We start from the raw sequence: 19,736 nt of genomic DNA, 5'->3' as shown, positions 1-19,736 counted from the left end.
GCAATGGGTGCTGCTGACCGAATAACCCCGCACGCTGGTTGGAGGGCAGCCCTCCTAGCACCCAGTACGCAGTGCATTAAGTGGGGCAGAATAGAATCCAGGCAGAAGAGCTGCATTGTGCAGGAGGAACAGAAAACCCACCAAGGAAAGGCATGCAGATGGGGGTTGAAGGGAGGCTGTGCACCTGAGCACTGCTAAGATGGCAGAAATGACTAACGTCAGTGTTTCTTGTAGGCTCATCAGCAGGAGGGGAGATGTAAACAAGTTGTCAAAGTTAAAAGTCTGTAGCTATTCAAGGGAAAAGGATGTCAGGCAGCATACGAGAGAAGGGGGGTCTGAGGCACTCCCAGAGACCCTGAGAAGGAAACCCAGACTGCCGCCTGTGGAGATGTGAGCAGAGTGGTTTCTCCTGTGAAAGGTGGGCAGCATGATGAGCTTAGGGTTCAGTCGTAGCTAAGAGAAAAGTTCAGATTAGCCAAGGAAGGTCAGACTAAAAGTTGCTAAATAAAATAAACCATCCAGTTTTTGTATTTTTTCCTAGCAGCAGTAGGTAATCACTGGGTTGTTAAATGGAAGTGACTTACTGAGCACCAAAGGTGAGAATGTGTCTGATAAGCAAGCTCGGCTTGTCCTCTTTTCCTACTTTCCCATTTTTCCTAGCTCCTTAGACTATGTCTGTGAGCCCCTGGTTATAGTGTAGAGGTCACTTGAGAACAAGTTTTGTTCTTGTGGGGTCTTTGGTTGGGCATATCCCAGCAGCTCAGTTATCTGCTTCTTTCCCAACATAACCCGAATTCCTGTTCCACATGATTGGACGGGCAATTATTTATACCCATGCTAAATTTGCTGCATGACAGCCTCTTAATGTGCCACTTCTCAGAATAATTTTTAACAAAGCATGCAGAATTCATTTATTGGACAGGTTCTCCTTCACTCTGACCACACCACTGAAGTTTTCCTCTTCCCTAATTTTCAACTGTCCCTTCCCATCACTGAAGCTGTGCCCCCCTAGAAGGGAAGGAAAAGCTCCCTAGCACAGAAGTTCCTACAGATGACTTTGCCCTGCTAACTCAGGACATAAACTCAAGACACTCCTTTTCCTTTTGTTTCTTTTCTTTGGGTCAAGAAAGAATCCTTTCGTGAACTTGGAAGTAGATCTAGAAGTGATTATTTTGCCACCAGATAGTGTGTCAATGATCCAGATAGCATATTTCTACTTATTTTAGTTGTTTCATTCAAGGGACAAAGGGAGAGAGCAATTGTATCACCAAGACCATTTTCCAATTTTAAGTGAATTCCCAGGGGTCACTTAGCTCCCTTCCTCTTATCTGAAATCTTAGTTTATTGGAATTTTTTTTGTAATGTAAAGTACAGACAATAAAGTAAGGCTTTATTACTTTCCAGGGTAACTGGATAACTTCGTTAAGGAAGGTGAAAATAGGGCTGGAGCAATAGTACACCAGGTAGGACTCTTGCCTTGAACGGAGCTGACCTGGGTTTGATCTCAGCTTCCTTTATGGTCCCTCGAGCATCGCCAGAAGTAATTCCTTAGTACAGAGCAAGGAGCAATCCCTGAGCATCAACAGATCTGATCCAATAACCAAAAGTAAAAAAAATAAAAAATAAAAGAAGATTTCACTGTAAGCTTATGAACCTTTTCTTAAATTCAAGATATGGGTGGATTAAATATTGTATCATATTCTGCACATTTTGTGATTAGAGTTTACCAAATGATTATTATTGCCAGAAATTATGCTGTTTATGGGAATCTTCTCACTGTGTCTTTACTTAGTTCTTTATGATTTAATGTACTATTATTGTTTTTACAATAAGAAAATATCTGAGGTATTAAAGACCTTATTAGTACCACACTTAAGTAGAATTGGAAGAATTCTAACCCCTACCCTAAATTCAATAATTTAGTCACCCCAAAAAAATAATTTAGTCACCTAAATACCTGAAATTTAATTTGATCAAAAAAGAGAAAAAGCAGGATAAGGAAAGAGAAACTTGTTACTTGACTCATGTTCCTTTTTGTATCCCTTTAATAGTTTCTTTGTTCCTCATAGAATAAAACCTACACTCCCCACTCTAGTCTGTTAAGCCTCAGAGATATTTGATGCTTATAAACATCTTCACTTATCCTTATTTTTATCTCTTCTTGCGCATTAATTCAGGGTCATATAGATAATAAGTAGTAGATCCAGGACCCAAACTTAGAATAACTCTTAACCACCTTATTCGGATGTATGGATAGTCGGATGATTGATAGATGATTGGATGGATGGATGGATGGATGGATGGATGGATGGATGGATGGATGGATGGGTGATATGATTATGGATGGGCAGATGATTGGATGCTGGATGGGTGGATGGATGGATGGATGATTGGATGCATTTATGTATGAAAAGCTAATTACCTAGGAGGCTGGAAGGATGGATGGACTACTGTGCACGTGTATGGATGGATCAAGAAAGGAACAGGTAAAGGAAGGAAAGATGGAATAAAGAAATAATCTATAGATAATGAATTATAGAAGTGAAGGGGAGAAGTGGGATCATTTAGAAAAAACCCATAACAATTGTTAGAGTATGTTTCTATCAGTCAGATCTATTACAGTCTTCATCAGCTTTAAAATCTACACTTGCAAAAAAAAAAAAGTTCACACATTACTCTCTTATTCACCCAACAGAGGAAATTAAACTGGAGTCCAGGTGTGGAGAGGTGCTCACGCCCAACTTTAGTGACAGGGAGTCCTTAGGTGATCACACACATACATATGACGATCACCCAAGGATAGACAAACTCTGTTTTATTCAGTCAATAAACCAGACTAAATAAAATGCTACTCCCTGATCCCGGAGGTGATGGATCTCAGGGCAAATGCAGTGCTAGTTTGGAAAAGTCCATCTGCATATGTTACAACTTTACCCTTCCTGAAATAGTATTGTCTCTTATTATTCATCGTATCACACACATTTAACTTTTATGTATGTGTAACTTAAATGCATGGAAGTGTTCAAATCTTTGGTGCACACCAAAGCACAGTTGAATGAATTTTGCTACTACCAGCTATTCATTGAGCTCTTCATCTAGAACTTTTAAACAAGCATGTACTGCAGGAGTCAGAGACCCTCCCTGGTAACACGACCTGTCTTCACTACTACAGATAAATTTTGCCTGTTTTGAGCTTTCAATCTTGGGTATAATCCACTATTTTCTCTGTAGTAGAGCACTCGTTTTATTCAGAAGTATCATTTCAATTCATTTGTGTAATTGTGTGTGCATAGTTTTAGGATAATTTCTAGTAAATAGGCTGATGTATTGAATAAACTATATTTACTAATCTACTCTTGGATGAACATTTCAGATTTTTCAAGTTTGAGATTGTAACAAACAGTCCTGTTAATGGACATTTGTGCGCATTTCTTTTGGAACATGTGTGCATTTTGCTGGCTTATTACTTGGAGTAGAATTGCTCTATCAGAGTACAGGAATATTTCAGCTTTCATAATTGCTATTGAACTTTTTCAATAGAATTGAACCAATTTTCACTCCCAGTATATGAAAATTCCATACATGCAATGTTTTCTCATTCTTATCAATGCTAAATATTTCCATCGTTTTTATCATAGACACCATGGAGGATGTTTGAAAGCATCTCGTTATAGTTTAAATTTGTATTTCCCTGTTATCAAGAGAGCCAAACTCTTTTAATTTATTAGCTATTTAGATATTTTACTTCATAAAATACCTATTTTTCCCATCTTTCAATTGAATCTACTTCTACTATTAATGTAAGGGAATATATATGTATGTGTTTTATATATATATATATTTTTTTCAGATAATGTTTCAAGTTTTTCTTCAACTGAGTTTGCTGTCCTTTTCATACCCCCCTCCTTTCCCCCCACCCCCTGCCGTGTGTGTGTGTGTGTTTGTGTGTTTGTGTGTGTGTGTGTGTGTTTGGGCCATACCTGGTGGTACTCGGGGCTTACCTCTGACTCTGCACTCAGGGATCACTCCTGACGGGCTCTGGTGATCATATGGGAAGCTGGATATTGAACCTGGGTCTGCCACATGCAAAGCAAGTGCCCTACTTGCTATACTGCTGCTCTGACCCTTACTGTAATTTTGATGAATATCAAAGTTCTTGTTTTTAATATAGTTTAACATACTCCAGGCAACATTTTTTTGTGGTTAGTATTTTTTCTTACCTATGTAAGAAATAGTCTTTATCTTAAAGTCACGAATATAGTCTCCTATGTTGTATGGCAATCCTATTATTTCTTCGTTTTAAGATTTATAATTTCCATAGAGTTGATTTTGCATATGGTGTGAGTAGGAGGTAGAAATTCATCTTTTACCAGACTGTATATAATTGGCCCAGACTAAATTACTGAAAACCCTTCCACTGTAATGTCACCTTTGTCCTAAATCCTGTGACTTATAGTAGAGGTCTGTTTCTAGTCTCTTTCATGTTATCCTGGTTTTCTATCTATGGACCAATATCACACTGTACTTTTTATAATATCCCTCTGGAAATGTAACTTTTCAAAATGTGTCATTTAGCTAGTTATAGTAATAATTATTTTGGTATTGAAATTGGTAGCAGCTGGGGACCAGGGTCATTTTTTTTGACATTAATGATTTTTTAAAAATGTTTTATTAGTGAATCACCATGAGGTACAGTTACAGTCTTATAAACTTTCGTACTTGAGTTTCAGTCATACAATGGTCGAGTACCTGTGCCTCCACCACTAATGGTCCCAGCATTCCTCCCACCACCATTACTCTGCCCCCTCCACCCACCCTGCCTCTGTGGCAGGCCATTCCCTTTTGTTCTCTCTCCTTTTGGGTGTTGTGGTTTACAATAGAGGTTTATATGGCCATCATGTTTGGTCTATAGTATACTTTCAGCCTGCATCTCTCATCCCAAGAAGGCCCTCCTGGCACCATTTACTTGGTGGTCCCTTCTCTATCTGAGTTGCCTTTCCCCCCCAGCATGTGAGGCCGGTTTCTAAGCTGTGGAGTAATCCTCCCAGTACTTGTCTCTACTATTTTTGGGTGCTAGTCTTCCATTCTGTTAATTTTGTTTCACAAATGAGTTCAGTCTTTCTATGTTTGTCCCTCTCTTTCTGACTCATTTCACGTAACATGATACTTTCCATGTTGATCCACTTACATGCAAATTTCATGGCTTCATCTTTGCTAACAGCTGCATAGTATTCCATTGTATAGATGTACCAAAGTTTCTTTAACCAGTCATCTGTTCTCTGGCACTTGGGTTTTTTCCAGATTCTGGCTATTTAAACAGTGCTGCAATGAGCATATAAGTGCAGATGTAATTTTTACTATATTTTTTGCCTCTCCGGGATATATTCCCAGGCATGGTATTGCTGGGTCAAATGGGAGCTCAATTTCTAATTTTTTGAGAAGCATCCATATTGTTTTCCAAAAGGGCTAAACCAGTCGGCATTCCCACAAGCAGTGAAGGAGAGTACCTTTCTCTCCACATCCTCGCCAACAGTGGTTGCTTTTGTTCTTTTGGATGTGGGCCAGTCTCTGTGGTGTGAGGTGGTATCTCATTGTTGTTTTGATCTGCATCTCCCTGATGATTAGTGATGAGGAGCATTTTTTCATGTGTCTTTTGGCCATTCAGATTTCTTCTTTGAGAAAGTTTCTGTTCATTTTATTGTCCCATTTTTTGACGGGGTTGGATGTTTTCTTCTTGTGGAGTTCAACCAGTGCCTTGTAAATCCTTGATATCAACCCCATATCAGATGGAATTCCTATCAGGATACCATGACATTGTTCAAAGAAATGGAGCAAACACTCCTGAAATTTATATGGGACTATAAGCCCCCACGAATAGCTAAAGCAATTCTGAGGAAAAGAAGATGGGAGGCATCACCTTCCCCAACCTCAAACTCTACTAAAAAGTGGTAATGATTAAAACAGCAAACTGGAAAAAAGAGTCACAGACCAATGGAACAGCGTTCAATAACCTGACATACACCCTCAAATATATGATCATCTAAACTTTGATAAGGGAGCAAGAAATGTGAAGTGGAGCAAGGAAAGCATCTTTAACAAATGGTGCTGACAAAACTGGACAGCTACATGCAAAAGAATGGGCTTAGACCTCTACCTAACACCATTCACAAGTCAGGTCAAAGTGAATTAAATATCTCACCATCAGACCAGAGTCCATCAGGTACATTGAAGACAAGGTTGGCAAAATCCTCCATGACATTGAAGCTAAAGCTATGTTTAAAGGTGACACACCATTGTCCACGCAAGTGGAAACAGAAATAAATAAATGGGACTACCTTAAACTGAGAAGCTTCTGCACCTCAGAAGATACAGTGACCAGAATACAAAGACAGTCTACAGAATGGGAAGAGACCAGAGTGATTTTACAGGATTATTGTGCCCTCTGATCCGCAGCACTTGGGTACCCCAAGCACCTCTGGTACGGAGTAACGCCAAGTACAGCATCCTTGGGCCCTTGCATTGAACATTTGGCCCATCTGACTGGGGATCGAGGGGATATGCTCCTGGGCTTTCTCAGCTCTGTTTCGGAGACCCAACAATACATTTTCAAAACTAAATAAGATTAAATTGGCAACAGCTAACACAACTGAGTGCTAACTTTATCTAAGTTCATAGTTAGATATAAAATGGGATTCTAGAAGAAATATGACAAGATCTGGGGCATTTTGTACTTTTTAAGTAAAGAAATTGAGGTCCAGAGGAGTTGTCTGTTGATTGAAGTCATGTTGATGTAAGTAATGCAACAAGATTTGTACCCAGGACAACTTCAGTCTAGAATCTCCGCTTTTATATAACACAGTGTGTATCTGGAATGTGGCCTTGGGTTATCCTTGTTGAATCTGGAGTCTGATTTCAGCCCTTACCTGGTTCAATTGCACTTTTCACTTCCAGTGTCCTTAATAAAAGGCCCATAGGGAAGGTGAACAGTGAAACATTAGATTAGCTGTGTGTCTTTTTAGTGTAGATTTCATACTATTTTTAGGCATGAGAAGGGATAGGAGAAATATCTAACTTTCTATTAAAGCAGACTTTAGGATCTGTGAAGAACTGAGCAAGGTTCAGTCCTCTGATCCCCTATCCTGAAATAGCTGGGCTGGTGGTTTTGGTATTGGGGGAACTCGGGAGCAACAAGGAACTTGGAGTTCCTTGCCCTCACTCTTCTCTTTTCACCTCTTCCACCTACAGAAGGTTCTGAACTTCTAACACCTTCCCACACATCACCACCCTGCAAATCATTGCCATTAAACAGTACCAGGTCTAAAAATAGCAAACTCAAAGGATGAAGTACAAGATTTTCTGTTTCTGCAAAGACATCAAATATATTTGAAATGTGTGTATATATGCAGTGTATTTGCATCTGAAAATTCATAAAGACCAGGTCTAAAAATAGCAAATTCAAAGGATGCAGGGTAAGATTTTCTACTAAGATATCAAATATATATTTATATACTTATATATGTATATATATATATTTGCACCTGAAAATTCATAAAGATATTATCCATACTGGCTCTGGGTCCATGATGAGTTCTTATTTGAGTTTTTGTGCTCCAGATAAAAGTATGACTTCACAACCTCTCTTGAATTTTTCGTGTATTTAAATGCCTTTGTGCTGTCTGATTTATCTCTTTGTTGTACCTCATAATTTTCTGGTAGACCTGGTAGGCACCATTTCTAAAGACTGCCATAGGAGAAATAGCTCATAATTGCATTGTCAAAATATTCAGCATTTTCCTAGTGCTTCCCAAATCTGTGTCCCAAATCTGTGATGGCAAGTCATTTGCAAATGGACTTGCCATCTCTCAGCATATGTTATAGAAAGCATGGAAGAGCTTCTAGACACCTTGGGAATTATATTTGTCATTGAAAACTCCCAGGAAAGCAGAAATTTTGTTCATTTGCCTGTATTATCTGTCATTCTATCTTTAGTTAAGTACTTTTCTTATGTAATGGTCTGCATTACATGGTATTGAAAATTGAAAGGGTGTGAAAACAATGAACAAATTTCTCCTAAAAGAATGAGTAAATACTAGCTCATCAAATATTTTTAAAGTCTATCAAATGTCACTTGGTGCCTTAACACACTAACTAAAATGTGTGAAAATCATTTTGCCACTCCAAGGTATAATAATTAAGAGAATAAAGCTCAGTGGAAGCACAGACTCCAAGTTCTGGTGTTATTGATGGCATTGGGGAATTGGAAAAACACTGTTTTGTGTATGTGTGTGTGTGTGTGCATGTGTGTGTGTTTGTGTGTGTGTGTGTGTGCGCGCGCGCGCCCATGCATGTGCATATATGTGTCTGTATTACAGTCAGAAGTTGTGTTTTGAAAGAATCTTCCCAGTGTCTCATTCACAGGTTGGAAACTGGACTCTGGGTGTGGGGTGACCTTCTCAAGGTCACATACCACATGCAGCCCATTTCTCAGTACTCTCCTTTCATGGCTTACTCACTTTTATGGTGTTTTTTTTCAGATTACAGTAATGATACTTGTCTCACCTTCCAATCATCCAAGGCAAAATAGTAACAAATCTACTTTGAAAGACAAAATACTGCATAAGTGTTCCCCACTCTTAATTCTTTCTTTTAAAATGTACGTGTATGGAATATAGCTGCTTTAAAAACTAGTATATTTATCAGATGGCAACAAATTAGTAATATCCGTTTAACCTTCAGCCCTGAAAGTACTCTAATATTCCAGACTTAAAAAGACCAGTAAGTGAATTCTTCTTCATGAAGCAGAATCTCATTGTGTTAAAAATGGTGTACTTAAAAACAATTTGCTTTCTGAAGGCCTTACTATTTTGGTCTCATTAAGAGTTTCTCTCTAAATTTCATTTATAAAATCACTGCCGACTGATTCAGTGCTTTTACACCACAGTGTTTTTATTTTCATTTAAAAACAATAAACCTCGGGGCTGGAGTGATAGCACAGCGGGGAGGGTGTTTGCCTTGCATGCGTCTGACCGAGTTTGAGTCCCAGCATCCCATATGGTCCCCTGAGCACCCCCAGGGGTAAGTCCTGAGTGCATTGCCAGTTGTGACCCAAAAAGGAAAAAAATGCTTCCCAATTCTTTCCCCAAACTTAAATACATCCTAAAAAAATAAGAAAAAAGAAAAAAAAACTATAAACCTTATGGTTCCTGCTCATGTTGATTTGGTTAAACCTCCAAATTTGGAGACCTATCCTTGACACATAGACCATTGTTGTCAGATGCTGCTAGCAGCTTAAAACCAGTGCAGTGACCTGCAGAGGGGACCACATGGTAAACTAGGAGCACTGACTTTTGTTTAGCTTGCTTCTTGCCACCACTGTTTCCACTTGCTGCTCCCAGTTTGTAGACAAGAAGACTGAGACATGACCTTCTCAGGTCACTCAGCCCCCAAGTGATAGTACTAGGGTTCGAAGCCTGACATTCCGGCTTCTAGCACCTTAACCACCTTTCAACCACCATGAACGCTTTCTTGCCTTTCTTACTTTTTGAAGTTCTCTAATTTGAGAATTCTGGAAGAGAAAAGATAGTATTATCATTCTCTCTGCCTCAGAATTAGGAATATACTCAGTGTAGCAGCTAGGCACTTGCCTTGCATGCAGCTGACCCAGGTTTGGTCCCCAATACCCATGGTTCTCTGAGCCCCACCAGGAGTGAGCCCTAACACATCAGAGCCTTTTCACAGTATCTTGCTCAAAGTGAAAGATTCAGAGAAAACTTTCCAAGACAGCTTTCTGATTTGAGACCTCAGTTTGACACCTTTATTTACCCTGCCTGGATACTAGGGTACTACCCAGAATTGCAATTTGGGCCAGAAATAACCTTTCTTTCCTGACCCACTCAAGAAGTACTTTGCTCTTGATTGATTTCATGTTCCTCACCACCAGGAAGGAGTCTTTGGAAAACATGTGGAATGAAGACAAGCCAGCCCCTGAGATGGAGGTTCTGGTGATAGAATATTTGATTTCATCTGTTCTAGCTGTTACCGAGTCCACAGTTTTCTCATCTGTGAGGTATTAGTTCCTTTGTTACTGTGGAAGATTCAGAAAGTGAAGACAAGCGAAGCTCCAGAATGCCTGCACCATTCCTGATGCTGCAGGCTGATAGCACTGGTAGCGCCACGCTCCCTCGGTTAGCTTCATTCCCAGGATCTTCAGTTTTATATCAGTAATTTTGTATGTCCCATCTACAAATAATAGAAAACTTGAAAAGAGTTGCTGTTGTTGAGTAAAATTGTCCAACACAGTGGGTTCAGCTTGGACTGGCAGTTGGAAATCACCAACCTAACACAAGGTTTATTTTACAGAAAGTGCTGAATATCCCGGGCTCAGATGGGCAATTTGTAGGCTGCAATTTGTGAAAAACCAAACAATATCTTAAATATTCTGGTAACCACACATTGTAGAGTATCAATTACTTGCTCTCATGAATATGTGCTAAGAGCTTTGCATGGTGCAGTTTCCCAGGACCATAAGAGTATCAGACTAGTTATTACCAGCCCAGCTTAAAAATAAAACTCGGGCTGAAGCAATAGCACAGTGGGTAGGGCATTTGCCTTGCACATGGCCGACCCGGGTTCGATTCTCAGCATCACCATATGGTCCCCTGAGCACCACCAGAGGTAATTCCTGAGTGCAGAGCCAGGAGTAACCCTTGAGAATCACCAGGTGTGACCTTAAAAAGCCAAAAAAAAAAAACCACCTCAAATATTACAAAGTGATCTCTCAAATGTTGGAGACAGTGTGGGAATAAGAAATGGTGAAACACAACAGAACTTATGAGCTGGTCTACAGAAGTGAACTTTGCAGGGCAGGGTTTGTGGCTGGGTGGTAGAAGGAAACACAGGAGTGGAGGGTGTGATGCTAGAACTTTGCACGCATAGAATCCTGTTGGTAATGAAATATTGTACATAACAACTGCCTTAAAAATTAAATAAAAACTCGAACATTAGTTCTGACAGATCATATCTCTTCCACTTCAGCTTAAAGTCAAAAAATCTTCACTCACCCCATCAGAATCAGAGGCCATCTATACTCTATGTTATTGGCGTTACTTCTCTTCCTCTTTACCCAAACAGGAGCGGAGCTTCTTGGTCTCCATTTTGCCTGGATTTTTCAGCTCTAATTAGCTCATGAAAACTTTTAGGCATAAAGTGCCCACATGATCACACTAAGCTTAAAAAGATACCATGTTAGGGGCTGGAGCAACAGCACAGCGGGTAGGGCATTTGCCTTGCACGCGGCCGACCCAAGTTCGATTCCCAGCATCCCATATGGTCCCCCAGCACCGCCAGGAGTAATTCCTGAGTGCAGAGCCAGGAGTAACCCCTGTGCATCGCCAGGTGTGACCCAAAAAGCAAAAAAAAAAAAAAAGATACCATGTTATTGTGGTGAATAACAAGTTCTTGGATGGCCCTCACATTTTCAGGTGCTTCTGTAGACTTCTAAATTCCAAACACAGGCAGCAAACACAGACACCATTGTGTTATTGTGTTTATGTTCTATGTTCAAATGACTTTGCATCCTAGATCAGAACTTTTTTTTTCCTTTTTGGGTAATACCTAAGGATGCTCAGGGGTTATTTCTGTCTCTTCACTCAGGAATCAATCCTGGCAGTGATGGGGGACCATATAGGATGCCGGAGATTGAACCTGGGTTGACCGAGTGCGAGGCAAATACCCTACCTGCTGTGCTATCACTCTGGCCCCAAGATCAGAACTTTTGCCCCCTCTCAACCACTCAACACAAGCTGAGGGTGGGATGAATTATGTATTTTCTCTTTAATTTTCTAGATATGAGCAGACTTGACAAGACTTGAGTCTAAGACCATTTTTCCTGGAAATGATATGTTAGCATAATGTTCATTTATCATTACCAGCAACTATTTTTGTATTTATCTCAGCATTTTTCCTCAGAAATCACTTTTGCATGAATTGTCATTTGGTCATCTCTAGAGACTGCTGAAAATAGACAAGATTTTCATTACTATTTATTTAAAGTAAATCAAGGCTCAGTCTTGGACAGAATACAGGGGTTTAAGGTGGTTGCCTTAGCTGACCCTGCTTTGATCCCAGGCACCACCGGGAGTGATGCCTGATGCAGAGCCAAGAGTAAACACTGTAGTGTGCTGCTGCAAAAATAAAACAAACATAATAAGCAAAGACAAAAAGAAAATCAAGGCTCAAAAAAGCGAAGTGACTTGTATCTAACTGATAAGTACTGGACTGAATTCAGACATTTTGTCCCCTCATCCTTTGCTATGGGATACTGCCAGCCTGTGACCTTAGTTGATCTGCAAAAAGAATCACATTCACAGACCTGCCTGTCAGATTGCACCTTTCAGAGGTGGTAAGCTGTAAGCCAGAAGGGCACCAGAGTTCTGGAATTGCCTGCACCCGTAAAGAGTGCAGATAGAGGAAGAGACCAGTGCTAGTGGCCCATGCCCTGTGTGTGCAGGGCATGATGGGTCCTTAGCTATGATCAAGGTTTACTTGCCAGGAGCCTGTGCCAGAGGATTCTGAGTGGAATCGACTCTAATGACACAGTGGCACCAAGTCTGTCTCTGAGCACACAGGTCTTGCTAGCAGCTCTGCCCCCATCCTGCCCCCTCTTCCTCTCCTGGGATCTTAGGCCTTGAAATAGCACATCTGGGGCCTTGAAGACTAATTGCTATTGAAATAGATTCCTATTAAAATATAAAGTCTTACAGTGTACATTATAGCTTAGGTATATTTTTATGGTGCTGTATTTAGGGATCACAATGCCTAGTTCAATTGGTCTCCGGGGTCATCATTCATAGACATAAACAATAAAAAACATTGTAAAGATCAAATGAGTTGTTTCTACAAAGGTTATAATAATGGGCGCTTGTCAGAGAGTAGAGAAGAACGGAGGAGCTGGGAATGCGGGTCTAGAAGAGGGACAGGAGGGCCACACCTCAAGCCCAGAGCCCAGGTCTGCCAGCGAGCCAAGTGAGGCCATTAAAGGGCAGTTTGGGTCTACTTCATGGTTTGTCCAGGATTAGACCATTCTGATCACTTTGACCTTGAGCCATCTGTGTCTGGGACTGTAAAACAAATGGTTAATGGCGTCAGCTGGCAAATGATCTCAGATGTCCCCCACTTCCTGGTACTGTAAGAGGGGAAAGAGCCCCCTGGAGAAATAACCCAGGATGCTGTTTCCAAAGTCGCAATTAATTGTGTATTCATGAAAGCTCATCTTCTGCCAGTGAATCTGTTCAGAAAGAGAAAATTAAGGGTCATGGAGGGGCTGTGACTGAGAGGGCCATCTGAAGAGTCTTTTAAGGTCAAGAGGACAGACCCAGGATCCACAAGCAGCGTCAGGCATCAGGGATCTAAGCCACAGAGGCATGGGCTAGACTCTGGTTTCTTCTCGTGAAAGTCTGTGCTCGGGTGCAGGTCGGACCCAGGACCTTGAGCTCGAGGTTGCTCAGGGACCTCCCTAAGTTGCACAAATACACTACTTTTGTTTTTCAAAATGCTTTTTTCCTGCTGAACTAAATCGGTCTCTCATGATTTTTCTTTGAAGCGCCTAGATATACCTGTATTCTCTCTCTCTCTTATATATACACTTTTCTTCTTTGGGAAGACGGGGTGGAGACCCCTGGCAGTGCTCAGAGTTTATTCCTGGTTCTGTCCTCAGGGATCTCTCCTGGCAGTGATCAGGGGACCATGTGAGATACTAAGGATTGAACAAGGGTTCACCATGTTCTTTGCCCATTGAATTATTCTATGGTCCCTCCCCACTCTTATTGTCATTTCTTCTTTCCTTTTTCCCTCCAGCTAGTGAGACCAGCAATGACTTCCACCCGATGTTCTTCACCAATGACAGATCATTTGAGGAGTTTTTCTGCATCTGTATCCAGCTCCTGAACAAGACATGGAAGGAGATGAGGGCAACTTCTGAAGATTTCAACAAGGTAAGGCCAATTTGGGGGAAAGACAGAAGAACTTAATATGACTGATCCCTTAGCTGGGGGGGAGAGGAAACAGAGGGTCGGAATTTGGCAGTTGGGAGAAAGGGATAATTGTGATTTTAATCTACTGGAGAAAGAAAAGCATACCTATGTACATATAAAGCTGTATGTTGATGATAACCTTCTTTCTCTAGGATAATATTGGATCATTTTTATTCTTTCAGTTTAGTGGACTGAAGCAACCAACTGAGACTCTTTTAGGGAATATTTTTAATGTGTTATCTTGGGATGTCTTATTTGTGCAAGATCTGTTGAGAAAATTGCCTAGGCCTCCACCTGTGTAGGAGGCTGGCATAAGAATGAGATCAGGAAGAGTCTATCCAGGTCACTGGTTTCTTTGTGGAATATGGCTGTTGAGAAAATCTTACTTTTATCTGATTGTCTCAAAGGGTTGTTTCAATTCAAGGTCTTTTCTAGGGAGTTAAATTCATTGATATGGAGTATTTCTTGTTCACAATAAGCATTTGATTCTTCAGCTGTCCTTTGGTTTGTCATGAGTGTGGTGAATTTTTCATTTCTGTGTCTGAGTGAATATTGCATGGAGAGAAGTTTATTGATCAGCTGGGATGTAGCACAAACATATCCCTGTACCCCGACCCGATTCTAAGGCCATCATGGCTGCGAGTGAAAGGATTTGATTTTGTAGTTAGCCTAGGTGCCTTTAGGGATTGTGCTTGGGGATGAGAATACTTGCATTCTGGCTCTGAGGGACATCTATATTGGTGGAAACCACCCTATAATCTTTTATCTGAATTCGCACCCTGTCCTTTCCCATTGTATTTCTGGATTCTGGAATCTTGAACCAGTACTGGTTGTTAATAAAGAAAACCAGGAAGAGGCAATGATATCTTCCCCCCCCCCCCCAAATCTCAGGTTCTAAACTGAGTGCTTAGCCACAGTCTTAGCATCTTTGCATCTCGGCCTCTTGGACAGGTGTGCTCAGGGACACAGACCTCTCTGCAGAGAGCCCCATTCTGGAAACTTCGTCAGGAGCTGTGGAGGGTCTGAGCAGCTATGCGGGATCATAGTCATCAGTCTAGAAACGTGCAAGAAAGAAACTCCTTAACTCCTTGTGATTGTAACTGCAGCCTTCTAAGTGCACTTCAGTTGATTTGAGTGAGTTGGTGATTCAGGTGCAGATCATCCCTGGAAGAGAAGGAATCAAAAACAGGGAGACATTTACAGGAAGTGGAAACAGGAAGTGGAAAGTTGAGTCAAGCCTCTAAAATGGCTGTGGCCTCTTTGCCCCTGGATGGGTTCCACTCTTCACTGATTGCAATGTGTCTGAAAGCCTTCCTGTCCTCAGATTGCATAGGCCATGGCACCTCTCCCTGAGAGGACATCTCCCAGGCTGTGTAATGAGGACATCAGATGTCTGTCTGCTGCTAAGAGGAGTTTGTTCTTCCTTCTCCTCAATTACATAAAGTAGTATTCTTGTAAATGACAGTCACTCAGGTGCTGGGCTTGTTAATCTATGCACAGATAAGATGGAGGGGAAATACTATCAATACCTCCAAAGGAATGCTTTCTGGGGACGAGCACCTGGACACTTAAAGCCTACAGGTCTTAGAGGAAGTAAGCCTCACTCTTTCTAAGACTGTCCTTACCTTTGGGGATTCGAGGCCTCAGTCTGAAGAAACAGAGCAGGGGTGTGGGGATAGCTCTGGGTTCTGTGTGTTCATGACTAGGTGCTCAGAATAGTGGAAGCAACATCCTGTGGTGGAGGGGGAAGTTCTGCAGGTGACAGCAAACTCTTCAAAGTGTCCTGCTCTAGCTTTTCAGGTAAATAACTTATATAGCTGCACAGAGAGACACTTTTTGTCAAGATCTAAGAGTCCTGAATGGGATCAGATTCTTGTAGTTCCTCAATGTCTGCAGACCCTAAGACTGGCATCTGTTACGTAGACGGAGCTAAGTCCAGGTGGCAGTGTGTGGCCATGGATGCAAACTGGAGGACTAGAGGCCCAGGGTCTCACTTAACATAGAGATACTCATCTATCAAGAGAGGAGATCAGAGAATCTGTGTAGGGAATCACAATTTAATTGGTGTTCTCAGTTAAACACATTTTTCTTCTGAGTTCTATGGATGCCTTACTCTTCTAGCCAAAAATGTTAGCAGTTGTATAGTTGTTTTGTTCATTTACATATTAGTTGATGCTGTAGTAGCTTAAACAATACAGATTTATTATTTTGTGGTTATTTAGTTCAGGAGCCAAGATGGCCTGGTGTGAGTTCACAAAACATGTCGATACTGAGAGCCACCTCCTGTCCTCCCCAGGCCTCCCAAGCGGAGAGACACAGAGATGGGGGACCAAGGGCCTGATGGTGAAATTGGCCTGTTTAATTCTGAGCTGCTAGAAAACTTATAGAACATCTGAAGGGGTCTGAGGTGTAGGACTGCATGTCCCTGTGACTTACAGAGGTGAAACATTGCAGCAGAGGCAGTTCTCTGGAGGAGATAAACTCAAGGAGATGCTCTGTCTCCCAGGGACATCTATATTGCTTTTCTCTTTCCTTCTAATGGTATATATCAAACAATTAAGTCAAACAGTTAATCAGATAATCAAACAATTAAGTCAACTTACCAATACTTGCAGTTGTTTGGATAAACACAGTTAGAGATAAAGATCCTAAACTTGGTTCTCTGGGTTCTTAGTTCTCAGAGAGCAAGCAATGCTTTTACCATAAATCCCGGACTAAGTCCTCAGGCCAGTTCAGCTCGTCCTCCCACGGGGGTCCTGTCTCTTAAGTCATAACAGGTTGCATCAAGATCATGAGTTCATGCTTTCTAAACTGTCCCATTTTGATGCCAGGGTAACTTTGCCACTCGCCCTGAGTCCATCCCAGTCCCACAGCAGGGACCTTCCTTTAGGAGCTACAGCGACTAAAGCCTGGGTCAGGTAATTATGATGGGTGCCCAGGAGTAGATATATCTTAGAGTCAAATCAACTCCCAGATATTAAGAGCACAGCATTAAGGTCTTTTGTGTTTAAGAAAGAACATTGCTCTATAGTAAAATATGAAAAGGCTATAGGGGAAATAGAAAAGCAAGCGATTCACTGTAAATGCAAAATCCAGAATTACCAGAGAATTGTGGCTTATAACTACACAAGATTGATTGGGGAACTGTGACAATGAGGTGCAAAACACAGAGGAAAGGTTAAGGATAAACTCAGGGGAATAGGGATGTGTGAAAGAGCACTGTAAGCTTTGCTGGGAGGAGGAAAAGGTACAATTCACTGATGAAGCCTAGAAATCTTAGGGTTAACATCCAATAGCCTATCCTCTTACTTCTCCTCTCCTAAAGAAACTGGATCCCTTCATCAGATTTTGTTTTTTCAACAACAGTGCTAGATTCCAGAAGACATGGAGTCATTTTTTCAAGTTATTTTATTGAATCACCATGTGGAAAATAACAATGCTTTCAGGCTTAAGTCTCAGTTATACAATGCTGAAACAACCATCCCTTCACCAGTGCACATATTCCACCACCAAAAAAAAACCCCAGTATACCTCCAATCTCCCCACCCACCCACCCACCCCCGCCTGTGTAACTGATAAATTTCACTCTACTTTCTCTTTACTTTGGTTATATTCAATATTTCAACAAAAAAACTCACTATTATTGTTAGGAGTTCCCCACTAGAGTCAGACCTGCTGTGAAGAGATATGAGGTTTTGGATTTCTGTATTTTAGCAACTGAGTCCAAGGAAATTTCTTCCAGAAATTGGATCATTGCAAGCTCATACCTCTCATTAGTGGTCCTCATAATATGGCAGTTGCCATGCCCTTCTCCCCCCACCCCCGGCAAGGAAAAGGCCTTTCCCCTTTTGGGCAGGCATGGGGCCATGGAGACACTTCTGTAAAGGAGCTGCCGGTACCAAAAGTAGTTTAGCTGGCCTCTGGAATCATGCTCGTGCAGCTGTGGTGAGGCCGCACACGTGTGGCCACTGGGATCACATCTCAGCGGAGAGAGGGGCCGGTACCGCCCCAAGGCACGGAGTCTTGACCAGTGCTTCTCATCTATTTTTCTGACCACGGCCCTCTTTTCATCCTGTTTCCTTGCCTTTTCCAAGTTCTAGAATCTATCTGCATTGCTTGGATGTGTCCCTCCCGCACCTTCCAAATAGCAAATATAGGTCCAGTCCTTTAAATATCCTTGGGATTACATTGCAAATGTAATTTGCAATTAATCCTTCCAACTTTAAGGTAGACTGATTAGCAATCTCAATTCCCCTTCCCATAGAAGGAAATATGGTCACAGATTCTTGGAATGAAAACCTGGGTATTCTGCCCATCATCATGTGTATTTAATATGTAGGCATATGAGATTGAGAAATTTAGCAGTCATGGGTGCACTTGTTTTGCTGTTTTTTTTCTTCCTGGTCGATCAGCATAATATGGGTCACAGAGCTCTGTTAGAGAATGCTCAAATACAGATATAATTATGTCTTATTTCTTTTTATGTCTGTGTTCTTCCTCCATCAGCCTTTGAAAAATAAATGAAGCAGAACTCTGTGTGAGGCCTCTGGTTCCATTTAAAGAATGTCTTTTTGATTTTTTTTCCCCAGCTGTCTTATCAGTTTGCTACTTGATTTTTATAGATAATAAATTGAAAAAGAGAGAAGAGCTAAAATTTTAATCAGTTCACTTTTCTTCTGGTTATTAACTTGGTAGCAGAAGAGATTGAATTTAGGAACAAATGTGGCTTTGGCATTTCTGGTTTTCTTGTCCAAGTTCTGATTTAGAAATGACTTATAAAAACTTCGCATGAGATGTGGGTTCTTTGGATTTTTCTTGGATATCATCTTACCACGTAAAAAGGAAGCTTAAAAAGTGTGTTTAACTGCTGTCCTGAGTTCCAAGATTGTGTTCTGCCAAAGGAGTGAGCTTTGCTGTCCTCTTCCTTTTTCTCTCCTAAAGAAGCTGGGTCCCTCTGTCATATTTTGTTCTTCCACCAACAATACTAGATCCAGAAGACAGGAAGTTGTGACTCATCTTTCTTCTGACCATGGTCCCCTTCCCATCCTGTTTCCTTCTTCTGGCCTTTCTCCTCCTGGTTGACCATCCTGTCTCTGGCCACGATCCCCATTCTTGTGACTTTACCTGGATCGTCCTTCTTATAGCTCTGTAATACTTGCTCGGGAGAGTGGCTGAATTCCTGCTCCGCTGGGCGTGAGAAGCAGCAGAGACTGTTGTTTGATGTGCACCAGAGAAGTAGAATTAGAGAGTAATTAAAATACAGATGAACTTTTGAAAAGAATTTCTCAGTACAGCTGCCTCAGCAGAATCACCCATTGAGTCCATCCATTATGTTTGTAGTCTGATTTTGCATTTTATTGCCACTGTTTAAGGGAATGTATTAATTATTTTTTGTGGGAGTTAAAGAAAAGTTTAGCTGCATAGAAACCACAGTATACCAGTGACCCCAGAACCATTGCTTTGAGGTCCCCATTGCTAAGTGGGTGGGAAAGAGGGATAGGAATCTTAGTGAAGGCTTTAATGACTGACTGCTCCACTTTATATTTTCACCAAGGTCCCACTTGTATCACTTGTATCACTTGTCATCCTGTTGATCCTCGATTTGCTCGAGCGGGCACCAGTAACGTCTCCATTTGTCCCTGTCGCATGCTAGTGTAGCCCAGTGATATCTGCTCGCTCCAGAAACAGGAAGAGTCTCAAATCGTT

At 41.2% G+C, this 19,736-nt stretch overlaps 1 protein-coding gene across 3 annotated transcripts in view; it reads left to right on the top strand.

Moving 5' to 3' along the window:
- The window catches only part of ELMO1 (engulfment and cell motility 1), a 545,070-nt gene that overhangs the window by 368,849 nt on the left and 156,485 nt on the right, over window positions 1-19,736 (top strand). For all 3 annotated transcript variants that reach the window (XM_055132324.1, XM_055132311.1, XM_055132316.1), the window contains one exon: window positions 13,855-13,991. In XM_055132324.1, coding sequence (XP_054988299.1) covers window positions 13,855-13,991 — 137 coding nt within the window. The remainder of the gene's footprint in view (window positions 1-13,854; window positions 13,992-19,736) is intronic.

This window comes from Sorex araneus, chromosome 1 (genome assembly GCF_027595985.1).
Source record: "Sorex araneus isolate mSorAra2 chromosome 1, mSorAra2.pri, whole genome shotgun sequence".
NCBI lineage: Eukaryota > Metazoa > Chordata > Mammalia > Eulipotyphla > Soricidae > Sorex > Sorex araneus.
Note: the sequence above shows the minus strand (reverse complement) of the source record. Positions and strands in the feature narration are given on the sequence as shown.